Here is a 24,792-nt window from a genome sequence, read left to right as displayed (position 1 = left end):
CTGACTTTCTGGTATTATTTCGCTTCAGATTGGCGTCATTACTCCTCCTTCAACCGCTGTAACGTGGAAACCTAGCAGATGGAGAGGTTTGGAGGAGGAGTTATGACGTCAAATCAAAGCATTTTGCTACTGAAATTTCTCACAAGTTCGTACGCCCTTGACTTTCATCAGTGCAATTTTCTGAACATGTGTTCGATATGTAGCATCGCGAAAAATTACTTCCTGCGTTTGCGAGTTCAATCTTTTTGCATCTTGTTAATATTTTGATGTTTTTAACAATCAAAAGTTATTTTAACATTCATTAACGTATATTAGCTTATTTTATGTTTAATTCCGATAGATATTAAACTACTTTTTTTTTTCGGAACCATGGTAACATCAAACTTTCTTGGACTTCGCCGAAAATTGCTTGTTGGGTTTTGAGATTTCAATCTCTTTGCATCTTGTAAATATTTTGATATTTTTGGCAATCGGAAGTTATTTTGACATTATACCTCCTTAGATTAGCTTATTTTTTGGTTAATTTTAATAGACAATTAACTTTTTTATTTTTGGAACCATAGTAACATTGAACTTTCTCGCACTTCGCGGAAAGTGCTTGTCGTGTTTGAGATTTCAATCTTTTTGCATCTTGTAAATAATTTGATATTTTTGTCAATCGGAAGTTGTTTTGACACACTCCACCATAGGTTAGCTTATTTTTTGTTTAATTTTAATAGATAATAAACTTTCTTATTTTTGGAACCATAGCAGCATTGTACTTTCCTGAACTTCGCAAAGAATTGCTTCTTGTGTTTAAGATTTCAATCTTTTTGCATCTTGTACATATTTTGATATTTTGCGCAATCGAATGTTATTTTCACATATGCTATCCTAGACTAGCATATTTTATGTTCAATTTTAGTCATGTTTAGTTTTAGAGAATATTTTTTTTTTTTTTTGAAATTATGCCGACAGTGAACATACTTCGCGAAAATTTGATTCTCGTGTTCAATATTTTAATCCTTTTGTATCTTGTAATTATTTTAATATTTTTGAAAATTGGAAGCTGTTTTGACATGTGCTATCTCAAATTATATTATTTTATTTTATTTTAAAAACTAAAACTTTGTATCCTTATTTTTTTTAAAATACTCATAATGAGTATTTTCAATTTGAAAATATAGCTCTATGAATCTGAAATTACACATTTATTTATTACATTAAGTTATCCAGTAAAAGCAGACTCGAGTTTACATTCAGTGTATTTATTGCTTAAGCAGCATTTGTATATTTTTGGGTGTGGTGACTTTAATAAAAAAATTTCTTTCTCACTAATTTTTATATATACATGAAGACATTACAATATTTTTTGGTGCCCGAATGACTAATACATACATATGAGGAAATGATTTGGATACTTAGCATACTAATAAATGATTTGGCAATCTTCTAATATTTTTGAACTTAGTTAGTCAGTAGCGGAGCCAGAAATTGCTTCCTGCTTTGGTGTTTGGTCATAAACTCTCATATGTATATAAACTTACCATATTTAGGCTGGAAATATGTGTAAAAACCAAGGGAGGGGGAGGGGACCTCCTGGCCTCTAAACTATGTCTTCTTGTCTTGTGGTATCTTACATCAAAATGAATTCTCTTTAAACTGGTTATGTGAAAAATTTTGTAAACTACTATGTGCTATAGTGTTTACTGTAATAACTGTATCTAAAAAGTCTTTATTAGGTATGCACTAATTCATCGGTCACTTAGGTGATTATTTTTAATTAGCCAGTTTTTACCTGTTAATTAGTAGAAAATTTATTTTTACAATTAAAGTTACTCTGTAAGATGGTTAGTTACATGCTTGCTTGTCACCCCCCCCCCCCCTCATCCAAATGTTTGTGTAAATAATATAATTCAATGCACAGAAAATTCAGTTGTGCAGAAGGTGATAAGGATTTATGATTAAAAATCATTACTGTGGTTAATTAACGAATTATCTTCACGTATTTAGTGCCAGGCAGCTAATTTGCCTTTTGGTGCTTCCCTGGGTTTAACTATGAATGGTCCTCCCTAGGTCCTCTTTTTAATCCTAACTGGTCCTCTTTGGTCCCCTTTTTGATTCAAAGTGGTCCTCTTTTACCCTTTTCTATGGCTAAAATGTGTTGGGAGCCCTGAAATGATGAACCAAAATTATAACAATAAACTAACCCTTGTAAATGGTTGGGCCATTTGTCGCAGAAACCTTTTGGCAATTTGAACTGCTTCTTCAATAGACAAATTATGCAAAGATTCCTCCAGATATTCTTGAATCCATTTCGGCAATTTCCCATATTTATCTGCTCGAGAAAATCTCTGAAAAGTAATTTTAAAGAAAGTTAAATAGTTCGGAAAAATTGCTGAAAAGTTGAAAAAAAAAAAAAAAGTTTTCTTTACAGTTTACTTTTGAAACAGTTTAGACAGTGAAAAAGTAAGCAAGTTATGAAGAAAGAAAAATTTTGAAAAGGCAAGAGTGATAAATATTTCATATATTTCCCTTCAACATTACCATGCTTTTAAGCAAACAATATTGAATGAGAAAAAATGCTACATGATTAATATTGAAAAATGTAATTTTTAAAGCATTAAAGATTCAATAGTGTCAGTTAAGAGGGTTTGAATATTGATGGAAAAATATTGGTTGAGAACATCAAAGAATTATGATTTTCTCAGATGAAATTCATCTTTTGACAGTTGGAATTTTAGAACACACACAAAAAAAAATGTAGTTTTATAAATAAAACTTATTTATGTAGAAGTCTTATGTGTGTATGATGAAGTTTTACTTGCTGAATCAAGCATGGTTTTTAAGACATTCTATACATAATTGAAAAACCTTTTAGCAAAGTGTCTTCCTGATTATGCTGCATCATATCTAGATGATAGCAAGTATTCCGACTCCCCCTACTTACCAGTGACAAGCGGTCTGCCCAAGCAAACTAAGCAAAGTTTGGGCAATCCAAAATAAATTTTCATTTCTCATTTGTATGCTCACTAATGACAGGAAGTATGAAATATTAGTTTTTTTCTTTTTTCTTTCACTGAAAATGAGTTAAAAAACATCATCTACAGTCGAACCTGTTTATCTCGAACCTGCTTACCTCGAAAACCTGTATATCTCGAATATTTTTAATTTCCCTGCATTTGCAGCCAAAATTGAATGTATTTTCCATGTTTATCTCGACAAAAAAAATACGGAAAACTCTATACCTCGAATTCCAGCAATGCGGTCATTTTCGGATTCGAAGCCCAGTAGTCTTCAAAACAACTAACAACAACTTCCTTTAAACACAGAAACAGTAGTATGTCCTCAAGGGCAGAGAGGGCAGTGTAAAAAAGACAAAAATGCGTCCAGGAATACGTTGGTTTTCTAGGAAGACCAACGAAAGGACAGTCGTTTCGAGCACTTTTTCGGAAACAGGGCAGAGGGCAGAGAATGGGACAATGAGGTGAGGCAGTACTTGTGAGGTAAAACTTGACACATTTGAAATGTGGGGTGAGTTTTTCAAGTTCGTGGTTAAAGGTCATTCAAATTAAAAGCCGATTATAGGCGTGAAAAATAGATGAAAAAATTAAATTCTAGAATTTTTGAACGGCAATCCATTAATGAAAAAAATAAAATGGTTCCTCCAATGCTAGGACCAACGTGTTCCAGTGAGTGGATAAATGCTACAAAGAAAAGTGGAAGATTTTTCCAATGATAGATTTTTCAGCCATTGCCAACCTCAAGAGCATAGTTGAATCCAAAAAAATTAGTCACCAACAAATAATAAAAAAACTATTTTGCTTGAAAAAGGAAAGCTTAAAATTTCATTACTGTCAAAATGATTTTTTAACTTGCAATAAAGTACTTGGTATAAAATAGTAGAATAAATACTTAACAAAACTAATACGGAAGAATTTTAATCTTTCACATGTATTGTCTGTAGTATAAAATTCAAACTTTCATCATCAGATTCCAAATTTCAATAAGTTTCTCAAAACCTTTGTATCTCGAAACCTCTTTATGTCGAATTTTTTTCCCTTCCCGTGAAATTCGAGATAGACAGGTTCGACTGTAGTAGTAGCTCTAATTGAAATTTCCCGGCAAAACGTATCCCCAGGCAAGGAAAGCGAAATCCATGCTGCAGCCCATGCATGGCAAGAAATGAAGGGCCCTCGCTCCTGTTCAATGTTACAAGACCGATGTTGGTGCTTCTTCAGATTCGAAACCAAGTAAGCAGTTCTCCGCATGGGGAAGTAGGATTTCCAGATTGGCTTGTTTTGAGCCAAATTCAAGTAATTTGGCCTTTTTTGAAAGTGGTAGGTCTCAAAAAAAAAAAAAAAAATCGTCTGTCTTCTAAGGTTTTTCTTATTTTATTTTATTTTATTATTTATTTATTTATTTATTATTATTTTTTTTTTGGTATTTTGAATAATTTTAAACAACCTTTTGGAAAAAGATGAAATTTTTTGTACTGGAAATGTCAAGGAAAAGTCAGGGAATTGATATTGAAGTGCAGTGAACTTTTGGAAGCAAAGTTGAGTATCTTTATTTCAGTGGCATCCGAATTGCAAGGATTTTTAATAAGATTCCAGGCTGGTAAACCAATGACCCCTTTTCTGTGTGAAGAGATGTATATTTGAAGCTTAAAAAATTAATGAGGCAATTTCTTAAAAGTTCTCTAAGTTTCCCAAAGAACAAAGTCTGTTTTAGGGATGGATGTAATAGTTTGAAATTTACAGTAAACTGATAGAAACCTAACCCACATAAAATGTCACATAAGCACATCAAACCATTAAAATAATAGCGAAAGTAGCTACACTAATCTTTAAAAAAGCACCTGGAAAAATTTTGTTTAGGGTATGGAAAGTCTAGAAAAGTCAGAGAAGTTGAAAATGTTTTTTGAGTAGAAACCCTGTTTTATATAAGCACTTTACTATATATTTTTATTTTATTAATATATTATTATTTTATCAAGGGGGGGGGGGGGGCACTTGTCAGTACCGCATAGGGTGGCAGAACTACTACAGCAGGCCCTGCATGATAGTACAAAATTTTGCAATTGCTTTTAGTTTAAACTTCTGCTTTGTAGCAGTCCTTGGCTGGAATTGACTGAGCTGGCGGTGTATTTCATGTATTTCTGCCTTAGCCCTGGCTGTAGGGCGGTAACTTACTGAATAATCTTGTGTGTGTGTGTGTGTCTGTGATTCAGATTTTTAAGCAGGGTGACAGATGAAAACATAAATACTTTAAATAAATAAATAAATAAATAAATAAAAATAAAAAAAACCTTGTTATAGAATAGAACAGTAAAAGATGTAGTCATCTATGCCCTCTTTAAGAAAATGCCAGACACATTTGTTAACTTACTTTGTCTGCAAAAATCATGATACCATAGTCCGTTTTCCCTCTGATGGCCCGGCCAACACATTGAGAAGCATGCCTCAAGGCGTCAAAAGTAAGAAAATCACTTTCTCTAATTTGAAATTGATCTCTCAGGTACTCAAGACGAGACTGTCAACAGAAAAAATATTTACAAAACATTTTAAAAGTACACAAGAAAATTGAAATTATTTTTTAAAAATTTTGAAAGCAAGCTACTGTAAAATTAAAATGTTTATCCTTGTGTGAAACATATAAAATATTAAAACAAATTTCTAAAGTGTGAAATAGCAGTAATAATGCAGACACCTGTTTCAGGATTACAAGGAATCTCTTTTTCAATGTTAAGAAATAAAACACCTGACAAAAGCGAATCATCTGACAAAAGCAAAAGATGTTTTCCCATGCATCAACTAATTTCTGTGCATTGAAGAAAAGGATTCTTTGTAACCCTGAAACACATGTCTGCAACTTCATTGCTATGAGCACATTTTAAACATTGTTTATACATTTGTTTTAAGCTATAAAACATTTCACTCTTTCTTGAAACTTTTAAACAATACATGAGGCAGTTGCCAACTAGCAAAATAGTTGCAAATGTCATCAATAGATTAATTGTTAAATTTACTTTTAGAACAAATAATGCACAAGTGCTATTCTGCCGTGCTAAGCACAGATGTGGTATCTGCAGTAGAGCTCAAAATGAGAAATTGATGATTAAAGTTTTACAACTTGTTTCTTTCATTTATGATTTAATTAAATGCTCAACTTGCGGTAATTGTTTCATAAATAGCTTATCTAAAAACCGTTAGAGAGTATATTTGTAAAAATCTTATTTTAAAATTAATAAATGTAGTTACGACAAATTCTATTTTCAAAACCTTTTTATATACTAAGCTATTTTCACCGTAAGTGACAATTACTAGGCATTTTTAGGGGTATCTGCACAGATACGACAAAAGTAGCTTAGTAAAATGTGCTCAATGTATCATTAAATAATACTGAAAACATCTGTTTTCTTTGGACTTAGCTGTTTCGCTTTATTTTGTTAATACAAATCTAACAGAATCTACCTTCTGAAAGATACCATTTTCAAAACTCCGGACAGTTAAAACTGTAACCCATAACAATTTTCTGTTTTTTATATTCAAAGAATGTGTTTTTTTTTATAATATTTTATTTTCTAGATTCATTTTTACCGAGCATGAAGATGATTTTGGCAGCAGACGATACTTAAATAAAAAATATTACGGGCCGTAGAATGAAATGTGTTTTTTTTTGCATGAAAGAATTAGATATGGCTATTTTACATGCATTTCATTTTTAGAATTTGCATTTTAAATAATCATTTAAATAGAAAAAGCTGAATATTTACTTTAACAATTATGCAAAGTTGTAATAGTTTTTATTATCAACCTGTATCAACTATTCAACAGTAAACTAATTTTAATATTCTGTATTACAATAAACTGCTAAATTATTAAATATGCTGCTTTACTAAGGTATAAAAGTCTTATCTACAAATTACTAAGGAAAAAAGTGGTAACTGCGCAGATATCACTTTAAAGGCTTAGTATTTGTCACTTACGTTCAAATTGCCTTAGCAAACTCCGCAAAATGTGTAGTTACGACTTTTTTTCTTAAAGCTTTTTTTAATATTTCGCGTTCACAAATCGCCAAAAAACTTGACATTTAGGTAAATTAAATTACTAACGACCACCTGGTGACAATAACTCAATTTTGATAAAATGTGCAGATACCACATCTGTGCTTAGCACGGCAGTATTGCTTTCAATTAGAAAAGACAACTACAAAATTTTTTTTTTACAAAATACACCCAAACCTGTTTTTATGCAGTAGATAGGGACCGCACAAAAAAATTGTTCAAAACTTTACGAGTAGCTATAAAAAGTTGTTTTTACAGCACAGTTAAAAAATATTTTTTCTATGCCATGGATAGGGACTGCATAAAAAAAGTCTCACATAGAAAATAACCCAAAAACTTACGAAATAACTAGGAATTGCTTCTTTAAATAAAATCAAAATAAACCAAGTGATGATAATTTTGCCGAATAGTGGGACAAAATTTCTCAAATAAGGAAATCTTTGGGAGGTTACAGTAATTTCCCATCAGAGTGCACCTATCATCACTTGAAGATACCAAACTCGTTTTATAAATAATTCTGTCAATTTAGTTCTAATATAATTGAATTTTTCATAGATCGCACAAAAAAAGACCTCCCAAAAATAGATTTGAGTGCATCTAATTAAAACAAACTTGATTTTCAGGTAAGGGTCATTCTTCAAAAAGTTAATTTTTCTGTCACATGGCTTTTACAGTAAAAACGTTTAAGAACAATTCATTTAATATTGTTTTTAAATTTCATCAAAAAAAGAAAATTCCTCACCTCCGTGACAGACCTTATCAATGTTATTATTACTGAGGTGAGAATAAATAATGGATTGGAAATACATCAATTTTAGTTGGTCTACTAAAATTATAAATTACTATAATGTATCCTCAAATTAACTAATTTGGAAATACATTAAATATTATACTAATTTTTAACACAAATTTGAACTAAAAGGATAACTAAAGTTTAAGCAGCACTTTAATTAAGAAAGCCTAATATTAAATTCACACTAATCATTAAAATAGCTCATTGCTTGCACAATTAACAAAATTACTTCTTTGATATTAAATTGGCTTTCATTTCCAAACACTAAAGGTTTTTTCTTTTTTCTTTTTCTGTTTATTTCTGTGAATAAGATATTTTTTAACTTTTTTCATTTATGAGTAAAATAATTGGAACTTAGCTGGGCCATTGTTTATGGTTACTTTTAGTAGGTAACACCTTCATGTAAAAATGAAAAAAAAAAAAAAAAAAAATAAATAAATAAATAAATAAAAAAAATAAATAAATAAAAAAAATAAAAAATAAATAAAAGGTTTTGAAATTAAGAAATATTTTCATTCAAAAATTACATATTCTGGAGAGTGACCCATAAGTTTTCATTAAAAATATTTTAGCAAAAAAAGCATTAAAAAGAAAAGTGAGTTAAAATATTGTGCATGAAATAAACTACAACAAAATTGTGATTCCCAGATGGATGATGCACTTTATTTGGTGCAAAATATCCTAAATTTCAGTGCACTTAAAGTAATTAATGACAAATTTGAGTGAGTTGGACACATTTGTTAATGTTAAAATTAGTGCAATGTCAGTAGGCGCGAATAAAAACTTTAAAATCTGCAGACCAGTTTTGAAGGCAATCGCCCCTTTCATCAGTGCCTAGCGGAAAAATGGAAAATATTGCAAAAGGGCTGTTTAAAAGCTTGAGAGACAGCTCTAAAACCAATCAGGTTTCAGCATTCCCTGAGCACTGATTAGCCATAAAGATATTCCAAAAATGCTAATACGAATTCATTTAGTAGTATCGGAGAAATGTGAGAAACTGCAAAAGACTCGTTACAAATATTATAAAAAATTTTGTGTTCATAAAAAGCTTCCAAAAAATCCAGTTCCCCAACAGTGGAAGATTTGCAAATAATCTTAGCTATGGAAAATTTAATTTCGTGACCTGTGTAACAACAATATTTTGTTATTGACAACTTAGAAATTTGTTCTTTCACAAACAATTTCTGTAGTAAAATGGTTATCAGGAAATGATGAAACCTGATTGGTTAATGAGTCCTCTTTCAAGTATTTAAACAGTACTCTTGCAATGTTTTTCATTTCTCAGCTGTGAACTGATGAAGATAGCGACTGCCATTCAAAACCAGTCGGTTTAAATTTTTTAGTTACTCCTATAGACGTTGCATGTATTTCAACATTTTCAGTGCAAAATACTTGATTTTAAAACACTTGTTAATATTATCTTAAAATGTTTAAATCAACAATAATAACAATATTTTAGGTGACGCGTGAATTTCTCTATCAGTAACACAATATAATTAAGCTCTCCCAAAAACCAACCTTCAATATTCGACTTTGAGTGTAAACAAAAGGTATTCCAAACATGATGACACATCTTCCAAGATGATGATCTGAAATTGGAAAGAAAAACATCAATAATTTAGAATTACTTAAACTCATCCTCTGCAGACTGTTTGTTTACAAATAGGGTTTAGCACAGAGCTGGCATGTTTCTTCCAAAGAGGGGGGGGGGGGGGATATTAAAAACCGGCTGGAAGAAACTTGATTTAAGAATCTACCACCTAAGTTTCCATTTTGTATGATAAAATAAATACATTTTTGAAGAAAATATTAAGTACTCATGTTAGGCCTATAAACATGATAAATTAATAATTAAGCTAATATAATACTGCTATCAACTTCAAATTAGACAGCATACAAGGTAGGACAATTTTATTGGTTTCATAAAAGTTAGAAGTTTTATATACTAAGGTTAAATTAAATTTGTTTTCAGAATAAATTAGCAGTTATTTTTTTAAATATTTCGTTATAGAAAATAATGGAAGATTTTTTTTTTTTTGGGGGGGGGGGGGGCAGGGTTAAGAATATTTACTAGCAAAATCTAGCAAACATTCTTCTTTCCAGTAAAAGTAACACAAGATAGAAAAATATTCAAAAATTTTACAACACTAGTACTTAATGAAGATTCAGATTCAAATTCTAGAAAGACAATATTTTTTTAGAACTATTATTTGGTATTTTTCTTAGGGGGAAACTGAAAAATATTTCCTGTAAATATGAAAGAAACTTAACAAAAGTCTAGTTTAATTTAAAGTAGCAGCTGGTTACATGCATTTCAACTGTATTTAAAGTATAAAGGAAAATGTAGAAGAAATGTGCTCTCCTTTATTTCAAACAGATATTTCTCAACTTCCAAATTTACTACATACCTTCCTTAACAAATTTACTACATCATGAACATTAAGTAGGTAAAAAAATTATTGATATCATAGTAGTTGGGTAAAACAACAACAACCTGCATATATAAAGTAGAAATAAAGTAATAAAATAAAGTTAAAAACTCAGCAAACAGCTGTTTCGGGGCTGTCAAATGCAAGCCCCTTCATCAGTGCATAAAAGAAGAATGAAAAGTCCACAAAATGTAGTCATACATTGTGTGGACATTGTGTGTCGTTCTGTCTACATTGTGTGAACTTTTCGTTCTTCTTTTATGCACTGGTCTACATTGTGTGAACTTTTCGTTCTTCTTTTATGCACTGGTCTACATTGTGTGGACTTTATGTTCTTCTTTTATGCACTGATGAAGGGGCTTGCATTTGACAGCCCTAAAACAGCTGTTTGCTGAGTTTTCACTTTATTTTATTACTTTATTTGTACTTTATGCACGTTGTTGTTATTTTACTCATTCCATAGTACAAAGTTTTCGACTGCTTTTTTAAAACTCACAGTCGTTGTATGACATCTCACCATTTGAATTCCCCAAGAGCTAGTGTCCATTTTTTCATGTGGCACCATTATTGGCGGATCCCCATTACTATTTGAGAACTTGCTCACTCATTACTCCACTAATTGGAGGCAACTAGGCACTCATAAAGTGAAATAAGAGCTAGAATTTAATTTAGCCAAGAGTGCCTAAGCCAAACAGGCACTCAAAGGATCTTTTACATGCTGCACAATCATGCAACATGGATGCTGATCCTTGAAAATCCACTAACCAGAGGTGGATTTGAACATGCGAATCTTGGTCGGAAGAGGCGAATGCCTAACCAGTATGCCAACCCGCTGGAAAAAAAAGCTTGTTTCTTGCATCATTTTGCATGTGCAAGAAAAAGTATTTAAAAAATCCTCTTGTGCATTTGGTTTTAATTTAATGCTAAAAATGCGAATTTGGTTTTTAGAAACATTTTTTTTAAAAATGTAGTTTGTACACTTTTTAGGCGAATGGTTGAAAAGTACTTAAAAATACTGGAAAGGTAGGGGGGAAAGATTGAAGGGCTTAAAAATATGCAGAGCTGTGTGCGTGAACCTAAATGATCCTGTCTGAATCAAATAATCAGTAGCTTTATCTAGTATGATCAATTTATTTTACCAACCACATACCAGTTTTACTTTTTCTCTTTTAATTTGATATTCAAGTACAATAATTGTTGATTTTAGTAACTCGTGACTCTAAAATATTTATATTCAGCTTTGTTCCAATGAATAATTTTTCAAACCAAAGACAGTACTGTCTAACCATCGATTACATGGAAAGGTTAATATCCGGTTTATAGGCGGAAATGGAAGTATCTATTAGTTTATAGGGGTGTTAGTTGGTTTGTTACAGATGTGCACTTTTGCCTCTCTATTATTTAGCCTTAGTTTTGTAAAATGAAAATTTGCTCTCAGCAACATTTTTTTAATCTAAAGAATATTCGATCTACATTCTCACCGCAAAAATTAATTGATTTATTAATTTCCAACAAAGTTTTGTGCTTACCATTTTGCTTTTACGTTTCTGAACGAAATGAAAATGTTATCTTTTCTTTTTTTGTTTCCATGGTAACTATTTTTGTTTTCCCTTATTTTATTTGAGAGAATGCAATAAATGAATAAGGCACTAGTGACATTATAAAGCGCGTGCCTCAAAATCCCATCGTTATTTTCCCTTTTTCCCTGCTAGATTAATTCAGATGGAATAGTCTTTATTTGGCAAATTGCCAAATTACATACAATCCGCGGTCAAACAGTAATTAGCAGAATGCATTCCATAAATAATCAAGCATTTTCAATACGAATTATTTTTTAAAGTATACATGACAACAGGTAAAAAGTTCCCTGATATTAAATTCACCGTTTTAACCACAAACCCCAACTTCCTAAAAAAGGGAAAAAAAAAAAACCAACTTAAAAAAAACCCCAACCAGCTATATTCATTCAGATGGAATAGTCTTTACTTGGCAGATAGCCAAATTACATACAATCCGCAATCAAACAGTATTTGATAGTACGAAAAAAAGTAAAAAGCTAAAATATCTTACACTCAATAAGTGTTCACACATAACAGAGCGAAAAATCAGTGAATATAATTTTTTAATTTCTGAAATATAAAAAAAACTTAATTTTTGTAAAAAATAACTCCATAGCATCTTACCAAAATCAACTCCTTCAGATACTTTCCCTCTGGCAACAGAAAGTAAAACCGCACCTCTCCCATTTTCACAAGCCTAAAAGCGCAATAGTACAAATAAAAACTTATAAATACTTATAAAACAAATTTACAAGTCTAAAAAAAGATTTTCTTGTTTTCAAAATAAAATCAACACTGCTCTGTCTTTCCAAAGTGAAATAAAATAAAACAGATGTAAGAAATAAGAGAAACGTTGAATTTCTGTGAAAGAAGACTGAAGATCTTCTATGACCAAAACTCAAGGTCTGTTTCGAATAGCCTTAAAACAAAAAATATTCAAACCTCAGGCTGATCAGGAAATGAGGAAAAATTACTACTTCAGTAGGGTTGTAGGAACTTTGAACAGCTTGCTGGAAGAAGCTCTAACTTGCAAGGAGATAGCTAGCTTTAAGAGGGCCTATTTAACGGGAATTGATAATTTTGACTAGGAACAGCCTACCTGGGCTCAAAGCCTGCTGCTAGTCCTCACTTTTGCATACCTTTTTTGAAGCTTGGAGGTCTGTCATTCTAAGATTTCTAGTAGGCGGGGGGGGGGGGGGGGGGGTATGTACTCAATATATATTACATGAAAAAACAATAGATCAAACACATATACAAATGTGCATTACATTTCAAAAGCTAGGGGAGGGAGTAATTAATCCCCCTTACCTCCCTAAATGATGAACTTGCTTGAGTATTTATTTAAATTCAAATAAGAATTCGTTTTTAAGGTTAATATTAGAAGGGTGGGGCGGGGGGGGGGGGAGAGAATGACAAATGTAGGTCATTAAGCAATCAAAGAAATTTTACACCTTAGATGCACTGGTTCATGTAAACAAAGAAAAATGGATATATTGCTTGAAATATAAATATTTATTCAAGTACTAGAAACTAAAAATGTATAAAAAGATCCAACATCTGCTGATCAAACATAAGAAGAGAGTGCAGATTAGAAACATAAAATTCTGTTGAAGGCAACTGCATGCAGTTATTCACAATATTCTCTAATAACTGTGAATTGGGCCCAAAATTTTAAACAGTTATTAACTAATAACGGAAATGTATTTTAAAAGAAATCATCAAAGGCATAACAAAAATAGGAAATTTCAAAATTAAGCTTACCTTCACATAATTTAGGAGAGCCAGACTCGTTTCTCCGGAATCTTGAGTTTCCAAAAATAGCAATTTCTTTTTCAAAATGTTATCTATGATACCCTAAAATTCAAAATAACATCGTTTTAAAATCCGTTTATTGAACAGGTAAGTTTGGAACTTTTCGGAAAACACATAAAAGTTAAATAGTAAGAAATAAGAAAACCACAAAGCTTCAAAACTGAAGAAATATTTATGCAAATGTGAACTTAAATATTCCTTCTTCAGACTTGAGTTCCATGTATAGTAGGGCATGTCAGAAAAAAGCATTTTTTAAGAAACTCAATGCAATATGTTGATTAAATGTTGCCCCTACAGATCCATGCATACAACAAAGCATTTTATTAAAACCAAACAAGCTGATGTGTGCATCACATGACTTCCTTTTGCTCTAATTTAATGTCATTTTCTCATTATTGACAGTTTTAATATGATTCAATAGTTTACTCTAAATATCACGAACAGTGGCCACATTGAAACCAGATTTAAAAAAAAAAAAAAAAAAAAAGGAAAAAAAAAATAAATCGCCAAATTTGTCGCCAAGTTGGCGAAAAATCTTCGCGACCAAAAGTCTGGCGATGTATCGCCAAATGTCCGCCAAATTATAACACCAAGTGAGTTTACATCGAAATTAACAATGATTTCTCCCCAAAAAAGAGCAAAAGACCCCCTTTGGAGCATACGAATGCAACCAAAAAGAAAGGTGCACAACTAGACCCCACTAGGAGTCTACTTACCAAATTAACTTTCTGGGACATTCTGTTCTTGAGTTATGCAACATACATACATACAGACGTCACAAGAAAACTCGTTGTAATTAGCTTGGGGATCGTCAAAATGGATATTTCGGGTGTCTGTACATTCCTAGGCACATATCCACATGTGGTCGGGTTGAAAAAAAAAACTCAACATTCATTTGGGAGTGAGCAAAATGGAAATAAAAGCCGATTTTTGGGTGAAATTTTTTCGTGAATACAATACTTCCTTTTTTGTAAAAGGAAGTAAAAAATATTTAGGTGTGCCACACAAGGCCATTTTCTACAAAAAATTCATTTCTCCTATGTAGATATTTTTTTACAGGTGTTGGTTTACAGGTTTGAGCCCCCAAACTTGTAAATCCGCCATTGGGTGTTAGATGTCCGGCACTCCACTCTTTAATTTTGACAAGTTTTCTTCTACAGTCGCCCGGTGACACTTCTCCATCCATTGAGAAGAGATGAAAGGTGGAGAGAATGAAACCTTCAAATCTTGAGGCAAGGATTCCAAGTAATGTGATATATTTTAAAGTAAATTATTGGAAGAAATTAGGTTTCTTCCACTAGCAATGTGACTCCTATTGGTTCTAGTCAAACTGTGTGAATTTGGATCTTTGCCTCAGCTTTTCCTAAGTACATTGTTAAACTTGCTCCTTCCATTTAGTAATTCCTGCTTAAGTCTCCAACATTGAATTCCTTTGACATTTTTAAAACCCTTTCTGTCCAGGAGGAGGGGGGAAGTACAGTGTTTAAACTATCTCAGAGTAAGCAGAGCTTGGATTACAAGGATTTGGATTAGCGTGACTCTACTGAATTATTTACGTTGAGATTCAAATTTTTGAATAAAGAAAAACCTTAGCCTCTATTTCTGAAAGTTTTAAAGAATTTCTCAGCTTTTATATTCAAGAAGGAATTTTGTTCTTTTCTCTCTCGTTTTAAAATGTTCAAAATTTATAAATGAGAACTTACAAGTACTTAAAATACTGCACGATAAAACTAAAAACATTTTAAAAAGTGATTTGAAATTGAAAAGAATGCCATACCTGTTCATACCAAGCTGCTACAACTGCTTCCATGTAAGTATAACTTGTGAAAAATCCAACAATGCCATCTGGTACAATACCACACATGTCAACAAGTAGATTGCCATAGTTACGGATTACAGCTATTAATAGAAAGCTTTTAGTTTATTTTGCAGAGAAGCATTAATACAAATAAATGATATTAGGGGTATGATCAAAAGTCATATATAGAGTCATTCCATTTCAAATCAGGCAGGCAGGTATGAAAAGTGTCATATGACCATCACCGATTTTTTTGAAAAAAATACAGTAGTTACAACTAAGGGACATATGAAATATCCCAAAAGGATTTTGCAAGAAAAATTTTTCTTCAGTTACAGCCTATTAAAATTCTGCACAAAATCCGCCATTTTGGAAAAAACCGGCAAAACACTCCATTTCAAATGGACATTATTTCAAAAGTATTTAACCTATTTGAATAATTCTTTTTTTTAAAATAAATAAGGACCCATATATCCTCTAGACATCGTTTTTGAAAGTTTAGTTAGGTTTTTTGATAAAGAAAAAAAATCATTTTTGTCGCGAAAAAACTGCATTTTCACCGATTTTATGATTTTTTTTCTCCATGAAAAAAAAGTTTTTTTTACTAAACGAAGATGTCAGTCTAAAGCCCTTATATGATAGTTTCATAACATATTTTATTATAATCCAAGGATGCATACAGCCTCGGAAATAAAATTTGTAATTTTGAAAATTTTCAAAAATTAGCGATTTTTGAAGTGATTTTACTCAAAAAACCCATTTTTTAAAAATCTAAAAATTGGCTAATTTGAACCCCATAGAATGCTTAACAAGTGGGTAGACACCGCATCCCGTATTTTTTCCCATAAAATGTTTTATGATTTTTTGAAAGTGACCTTATCGCCCATGCCATGCATGTAAAATAAAAATTTCTAATAATTTCAGTAACTGAAATTCTGGTTATATTAATGCCTAATAACTACAATAAAGGTGCCTTTTATCAGGAACAACTAAAATCTTACTAACTTTTAATAATATATCAGTAACAAACCTCTGTTGATGACCTAGTCGATTCGTCTTTTTATAAGACTCTGTGTGTAGCCTTTAGATAGAAGAGCCTTTGGTGATTATATTAATGACTAATAGCTACGATAATGATGTACTTTATCAGAAACAGTAAAAATCTATATTTTTTTTATAAATATTAGTTTATTTTGTCTCCAAAGCTATGCATTCACCGTTACTCTCATATGCAGCAACGAATCATATTTTTTCTCTTTCAATTCTCTTTTTCTTCAACTCAATTACGCGACAGGGGAAACCATCAAAGGGAAGAACAATACAATGCATTTAAAACGATTTTTAATTTCGTGCTTTGGTTGACATTGGCGAATGTTGTCACATAATTTTTGGATCCTACCTAGTATGATTACTTTTATACGTAAGAATATGTATACTAAATTCATTCCGCAAAACTCACTTGTAGTTTAAGAATTTAAAAAGCCCACTGTTTTATGAGAGAAATAATCATAGATCTTTAAAAGGGATAGATAGGCCTTTCCTCCAACAGCGCAGCGTATTTCGCCCGGAGAAAGTGGGGTCATCATGATTCTGCCGAGAATCACGTGATCAAGGGACATCGCGTCTCCCTCTTCTCGGGAGGCAGAGAAAAACAGTGCGAAGCATCGTTAAAAGTCTAGGATTGTCTGAAGATTTTCATTATACTTATGGGAGAAATCTCTATATGTGTGAATCTGAGATTTTCTAGCGAAAGAGGGTTTGATAAATGCAATGCTGGTGCCAATTTTATTAAAAAATAAAGACATAGTGAACTTTCTGAGTAACAGAAATCTTTCTTTCTGCTAAAGGCAAAAAAAGTCCCCTGCAGAGTCGAAATTAAGAATATTTTAAGCAATTTATTGTAGATGCCGAGCATTATATTAAATCACTAAAAACAAGCGATGGAAAATTAGTTATAGTATGTCCTCGAAAAACTGGATTTTTAAGTTTCCTAATTTCTATGAAAAGTGTGCTGGGAGCATATGAAAAGTATGTAGGTGCCCGAATTTCCAGTTCTAAACTGCGTAATGACTTATAAGCTTACTCAGGATCACCTTGAAACTTTTTTCAGTGCGATCAGGTTGTGAGGGGGGATTCAACAATAATCGTCGGACAATTTCGAAGTGCGAAAAAAAGATTATTCAGTCATAAGGAAATTAAGGAGTTCAGTTCTTTAAATTGCGCTGATTTTGACAACCCTCAAATGCTAAGATTAAATTTGAAGCGTAACAAAAATGCTTTGAAAGAAAGCCTTTTCTTCCGATTCCTTTGACGACGATTTGGAAAATTCAGAAATCATCTCAATTAACATGACGCAGTATATTAATGATGTTTCTGACTACGCTGGATTTTTTGTCCGGCTAGTGCACTCTGTTGTGAACTGCGACGACTGCAACGCAGTCTTAACTACAATAAACCAAAAAATAGGCATAATAAAATTTAAGAATTTTGAGACACATTCAAGTATGATAACTTATTGCAAGATTGCAACCATTGAAATATGTACATTTGTGAAGAACAACTGAGCGAGAATGTGAAAAAGTTTTGGGAATAAAACACAAAAATATGTTACTCATGAAACCACAAGAGTTATGAGAAAAATTTCTAATTCCGTTTTTCTAAGTTTAAATAAGCATATGTTGGAAACAGAAGCAGCAGATTTTCTCATTAACAAGTTTATAAAATTAATCGTTACTAAATATTGAAGCGTTAGAATGTATCGCGCAGTCAATTCAAACAATGAAAATAATTCACAAAGACCAATAAGTAGGAAAGTGACAAAATTAATATTGTTGGGGGACAATAATCACTAGTTTTCTTCACCCTCGAGTTTAAATTGTCAAAATTATCATACCCTGTAGGACGAAAAAAAAAAAAAAGAAAAAAATTGGGGAGGGGCGGAAGTCAAATGACCATTCATGTAGTTTATAATTGCAAATGAATTTATTTTCTGAGTACTTAAAAAAAAAAAACACTGAAGTTGCTTAAAAATCAGGAACAAATCAAAGTAATTTGTTTGGCTAATAGAGTGTTGGTGCGAAACGCATGCGAATCTTAGAATATTATTTAATTGAGTTAATTGATATTCGATACTATTTACATTTGTATTTCTAATTGGTTTATGGTTTTAGATCGGGTTTTATGTTAAATTGTTGCACTGGCTTCAAAAGTTGTGGGAAAAAGCATGCATTGAAACCATTTATCTGTATTTGAAAAATTTGATTGAAATAAAAGAAAATTTATAAGGTCAATTTTTGTTTAAGATTTTTGAAGACGTCTATTTCTACTCAGTATTTAAAGCACTTGAAAAAAAGTTTAAATAGCTTGTGCGTCTGCTTCAAAAGTTATGATTGGGAAAATATCTAATGGACCATTCCATGAAAAAGCTGTCATTTTGTCCCGCATTTCATTAAAAAGTAATAACTTAAAAAGTAACAAAGGACATTTTTTGCAAAAGTACAACAAATACATTTGCGATTTCTTAATGAAAAAAAATTGTTACCTTTTTTAATTATTACTTTTAGTGAAAAATATGAGGTGTTACGTGAGAGACAGAGTGTTCCCTTTTTCTTCAATAATGGGTTAAATGCTTTAATTTAACCCATGCTTAAAGGGGAGTTTAACTCATGCTTAACCCATGGGATTTAACCCATGCTTAAAGCATTTAACCCATGGGTTAAATGCTTTAATTTCCCTTAATTGTGCAAATGATCGCGGCGCAAAGTTATTCTCTTCGATAGGGGAAACAGTTTCTTGTGAGAGGTGTCCCTTGATCACGTGATGTCCAACGGGGGATGTTGACGCGCGCTCTGAGGAGAAAAGTGGGGAGAAGGCACATCTATTCTATTTTAAGATCTATGGAAATAATTAATTGAACATGGTTGTAAGTTGAGGTAACCAAACAGATCTCACTAAAGGTAGCTATTATAGCCAGGGATCCAATTTCTAACAAAAGAAGGTCAGATCCCTATAGTCTTCAGAACTTATTTTAATGCTTAAGTGGCCTGAATTCGGTCAAAAATACAAAAATTTGAGTGAAACAAATAAGGAAGTATGGAATCTCAGCTCCCATAACAATTAGGCACTGATCAGCAGAAAAATATATTCATTTAACAAAGTACAAAAAGACGAATTGACTGGGTCATCAGAAGCGGTTTGATACTGCTACATTATTAAAAGTTAGTAAGATTTTAGTTGTTCCTGATAAAGGGCACCTTTATTGTAGTTATTAGGCATTAATATAACCGGAATTTCAGTTACTGAAATTATTAGAAATTTTTATTTTACATGCATGCCATGGGCGATAAGGTCACTTTCAAAAAATCATAAAACATTTTATGGGAAAAAATACGGGATGCGGTGTCTACCCACTTGTTAAGCATTATATGGGGTTCAAACGAGCCAATTTTTAGATTTTTAAAAAATGGGTTTTTTGAGTAAAATCACTTCAAAAATCGCTAATTTTTGAAAATTTTCAAAATTTCAAATTTTATTTCCGAGGCTGTATGCATTCAAGGATTATAATAAAATATGTTATGAAACTATCATATAAGGGCTTTAGACTGCCATCTCCGTTTAGTAAAAAAAACTTTTTTTCATGGAGAAAAAAAATAATAAAATCGGTAAAAATGCAGTTTTTTCGCGACAAAAATGATTTTTTTTCTTTATCAAAAAATCTAACTAAACTTTCAAAAACGATGTCTAGAGGATATATGGGTCCTTATTTATTTTTAGAAAAAAGAATTATTCAAATAGGTTAAATACTTTTGAAATAATGTCCATTTGAAATGGAGTGTTTTGCTGGTTTTTCCAAAATGGCGGATTTTGTGCAGAATTTTAATAGGCTGTATGTAACTGAAGAAAAAATTTTTTTCTTGCAAAATCCTTTTGGGATATTTCATATGTGCCTTAGTTGTAACTACTGTATTTTTTTCAAAAAAATCGGTGATGGTCATGTGACAGACCCTGCCTGATCTGAAATGGAATTGCTCTATATGCAAAATAATGATAATTGCAAACTTAGCTTTTTTTTTTTTCAGAAGCTCTTGAAATGAAGGCAAGATATACTTTAAGATTTTAGAACAGTTGATTCTGTTGGGCTAAAAGGATTTCACATACACTGAGGTATTAAGCCTGGTTGCAGGGGCAGATAGAGGAGGGTCAAAGGGTAAGTTAACCCCCCTGTGGCAAGATTTTTATTGTGATTGTTATCAAACTTCAAAATTTTTAGATCTAAAAAAATAGTACACAGAATCGATGCTGACCTTTTTTTTGCTTCGTTCTGTTATCTTTCATCTCAGTGAGTCCTAATTCAAAGGATTGACTGCTTTCGTTTACTAGGCTATTGCTATTTTAGACTTTTGTTCATTTTCAAAAGAATAATTATATATATCTAAATGCCAAACAATAGAAAAATTCAAGGGGAGAGGGGGGGTAGCGCCTGCTTAACTGATACTTTTTTTAGGTTGGAGGTATATAACGCCGGTTATTGAAACTTGACCCCCCCCCCTTACAAATATTTCTGGATCCGCCCCTGCCTGGTTGTCATGTGATGAGACTTTTAGCCTTTTGCATAATGCCGCGATATGCAGAGGAAACTTGAAGAATGGGTTAGAAAAAGTAGGGTTGCAATAAAGAATGCAAAGCTTTTCAATTTTACTTTGTCAACAAAATGCAGTTATTACTGCAATTTAAACATTTCAATAAAAATACCCACGTAATAAAATTCTTCTTAATTTAATTAAACATAAAAATTATATACCTTATTCTTTATAATAATAATGAACACCAATAAACTTTAACCAGCAAACAATACATTCAAAATTAAACACCCTCATTTCAGATGTATTTACTGCAAACCCAATTTAAATAAATTATAATATTAAAAAATGAATTTTGCAGAGGGTAAAATTAGAATGATTCCAACACTGTCATCTTTTTTCGGATAGTCAATTTGCTGACAGCATGTTACTTTTTTCAACCATCTTTGATTGCACTAATAGTTTTTCTCTTCTGTTTTAAAAATAGTTTAAAACATTGCAAGTGTTTTTTTTTTTTTTTTTTCAGAATGTAACAAATATTTTTTTATGATTTAATATAACAGAAGTAGAATTATTGCTCCTTTTCAAAAACTTGCACAAAAAAAAAAAACATTCAAATCGTCAAAATGTCTTTAAACTTGTATATGAGGCACATGTCCTTTCTTCCTTCTCTATGCATTTTAAGGAATGGACTTGTTTTTGAAATGATTGGCAGGTACCACATTTCTGCAGTCAGACTATAGCAACAATGGATAGCATTGAAAAGAAAATCATAGAAAACGATAAGGATGCATGTTCTTTTTAGGAAAAAAGGAACTTCTCAAAAAATTCATGCACATGATTTTCTAGAAAGGAAGTACTTCGTCATAAACAGAACAGATTCTATCTTTGCTTTGGTAGAAATGACAAAAATCCCATTCACTACTAATATTGTACATATCAGTGTTTCTCAACTTTTTTTGATCCATAGACCATCAGGTGCTTTCGAAAAAAAAAAAAAAAAAATTGTGGATACCGTGGTGTCCCCCCCTCTTATTTTCTTTCTTTCGTTTTTTTTCCAAAAAAAAAAAAAAAAACCTTTGGACTCTGAGGCTGCGAATGGCTGGGGATTCTTTTCCTTTTTTTACAAAACAGTAATAATGAATGAATTTATAAATGGTACATTAATAAAACTTAACTTAGTGTTGAATAATTGTCACAAAATATTTAGATGCAAAACATCAGATAAGTAATTATACAAAAATAATAAATATTGCTGAAAAATCATAGAAACGTACAAACATTAATCGCAAAATTCACACAAAAGAAGTTGTATAGAATATTATTATTATTGTCATGGTGCTTCTTTATTTTTGAGTAAGGAAAAGTATTTAATGTTGACAAGCAGAAACTTTTTACTTTGATTCCATTTTCGCCTTTTGGAGTGAAGACTGTTGACTGGTCAAATTTTTCTGCGAACTGGTGATAGTCAGCCCAACCACCGGTTGAAAATCGCTGGCACAATTTTTTTTTTTTTAAATTTTTAAATTAATAAAGATGCCAAATATGTCCTTACCAACCAGTTATGAGCGTTTACTGCTTTAGAAGGATCTTATGGAATTTTTATTGAGTAACAATATTTATTCCAATCCATGCTTGATCACCATGAAAAAGAAATTTTCTTTGAAAGTTAAATTTTTTTTAAAAATAACATTTTTAACGCATCTACAAGTGTATTTCACTCATTGAAAATCAGAAATTCATCTTAAAAGTTTGATCAAAAGTAATTTCACTTTGTATTTTGAATAAAAATTTAACAGTGTTGATAACGTGGGGAAAAAAGATTGGTATTTCAAAAGTATTACATTTGGATGTTTTATCATTCTTTTAAATGCAAAATGAGAACTTTTATAAATGTTAAAAATCAAAATAGTACACATATCTTTTTTCCCTGTCATCTTGTTTTAGCCTTAGAAAGTTAGTTTTTTATGGAATTGATGAGTATTCTTCACCGTTTTCATGTATTTCACTCCTCAAAAATGAAATTTACTCCTCTAAAAAAGTCAAGAAATATTTTCACCCATTGGAAAAAAAAAAAAAAACTAATACAATTTCCATTAGCTTTGACTCAAAGGCCACACTTAACTAAAAAATATAATCTTTGTTTAGCTTACTTCTTTACTTATGTTTTTTATTTGAAAGTGTACTTTAGGTTAATTGCAAAATTCATGAACCGTGTTTCCACGTAAAATTACTACAAATCTAAAACTACAAATGACTTACCTATATCATCTCTGGTTTCAAATTTCGATGACATAGAAACTTGATCATTTCCTTTACTAACGATCTATAAAAAATTTTAAAATCAGGTATGTTTGAAAACTTTCATGCAAACAAATTAACAGGAGAAAAGAATTCAAAATCATTTATTACCATTGGGCAAAGACATGGTCTAGCTAGTGTCATAGTAAAAGAAGCCATTATAACAGGTCTAAAATCCAAAATTTTTGGGTACATATCCAAAGGAGAAAGAGTCTGAAACAGAAAAGAAACAATTTGATAAAATATAGAATAAGTGTTAAAGTAACAGCAACCAGTTATGAAATTGCTGAAGTCAATGTAGTGTGCCCACAAAAGAACAACAGGGTTTTGAAAATCATATTAACTTAACGGTATGAGTTTGGTCAATTTAAGTAGCTCATCAGTTTCTATGCACACCAGTTTCAGTTAGTGTTTATAACACTAGTTAGAGAAGAAGCATTGGATACTTGATTCAGCAACAAGTGGATTGGAAGCTCAGGGGAAATTTCGTAGCTTCCATGAATACTCGACTTCATGAGCCTTTTTTATTGGGTACATGTAAAGAATCCTGTTAACAATGGCAGTACGTAAACCATCTCAAGCAAAAGTATAATCACTTGTGTGGCAAACAATATTTTAGACATGTTGGCCTAGCTGTGAGAAGGGGTTGATTACCATTTGGATGTATGCTCTACTACAAACATGTCACACATTGAAAGCTACTAAATATTTAAAATCTTGACAAACTACAGTAGAGACTTGATAATCTAAGTCTTGAAAGTTTGAGGTTCCGCATAATTCAAGGTGCTTACTTTATATTTTCATTTACATTTTTTAGTTCCAAAAATATTACTTTCATAAAGATCTTAAAATATTTTTTTTCCTGCCGTTACACTTATTTAACTAGATACAGTAATTAATAAAAACAGCATTGAGAGGTTGTTGTCAACAACATTCCTTCAGTGGCATGATATACGTGTAGTCATCGACTGCACAATATGAATTACGAAGTGCCTTGAAGATGATAACTTGATGCCAGAAAGTAACATTGATTTGCCGCAAAGAATGTGTAAACATGCCTTTTGGAATATTAGAATACCTGATGATAGTAAAAAAGGAAGGTTCAAAACTTGACGCCTCACAAGTAATGTATACGAAAGACAAAACAGAAACCTTCTACAACTAACCGTTTTTGTGGTATGCGAGATACATATGCTCGCAAGCACACAGGTACAAATGTTATGACGAAACTCATTGAAATATGGATTCAGGCAACGATTTTGACAAAATATATGTTTGGTTGCCTGCAAATTTGCTCGGGTGAATATGTACATACAGACTTCGTCAAAAAAAGTCCGAATTTGTTTAGAGGTAGTTAAAAACAAAATTTATGTTAAAATTTCAGTGATAATTTTTTCGTGACAACAATACTACTTTTCTTTGTATAAGGAAGTAAAAGGGGATACTCCTTATGTCCGAAAAGTGTACAAAATT

The 24,792-nt window shown here is 31.5% G+C and overlaps 1 protein-coding gene across 1 annotated transcript in view; it reads right to left on the bottom strand.

Moving 5' to 3' along the window:
- Positions 1–2,189: 2,189 nt before the first annotated feature.
- Positions 2,190–24,792, bottom strand: part of LOC129221195 (general transcription and DNA repair factor IIH helicase subunit XPD-like) — a gene marked incomplete at its 3' end in the record, with an annotated part of 61,591 nt that continues 38,988 nt past the window's right edge. The window contains 8 exon segments of the mRNA XM_054855647.1: positions 2,190–2,333; positions 5,371–5,514; positions 9,360–9,430; positions 12,454–12,526; positions 13,591–13,683; positions 15,419–15,540; positions 23,281–23,344; positions 23,431–23,532. Of these exon segments, the coding sequence (XP_054711622.1) occupies positions 2,190–2,333; positions 5,371–5,514; positions 9,360–9,430; positions 12,454–12,526; positions 13,591–13,683; positions 15,419–15,540; positions 23,281–23,344; positions 23,431–23,532 (813 nt within the window).

Source organism: Uloborus diversus, chromosome 4 (genome assembly GCF_026930045.1).
Source record: "Uloborus diversus isolate 005 chromosome 4, Udiv.v.3.1, whole genome shotgun sequence".
In the NCBI taxonomy this organism is placed as follows: Eukaryota; Metazoa; Arthropoda; class Arachnida; order Araneae; family Uloboridae; genus Uloborus; species Uloborus diversus.
Note: the sequence above shows the minus strand (reverse complement) of the source record. Positions and strands in the feature narration are given on the sequence as shown.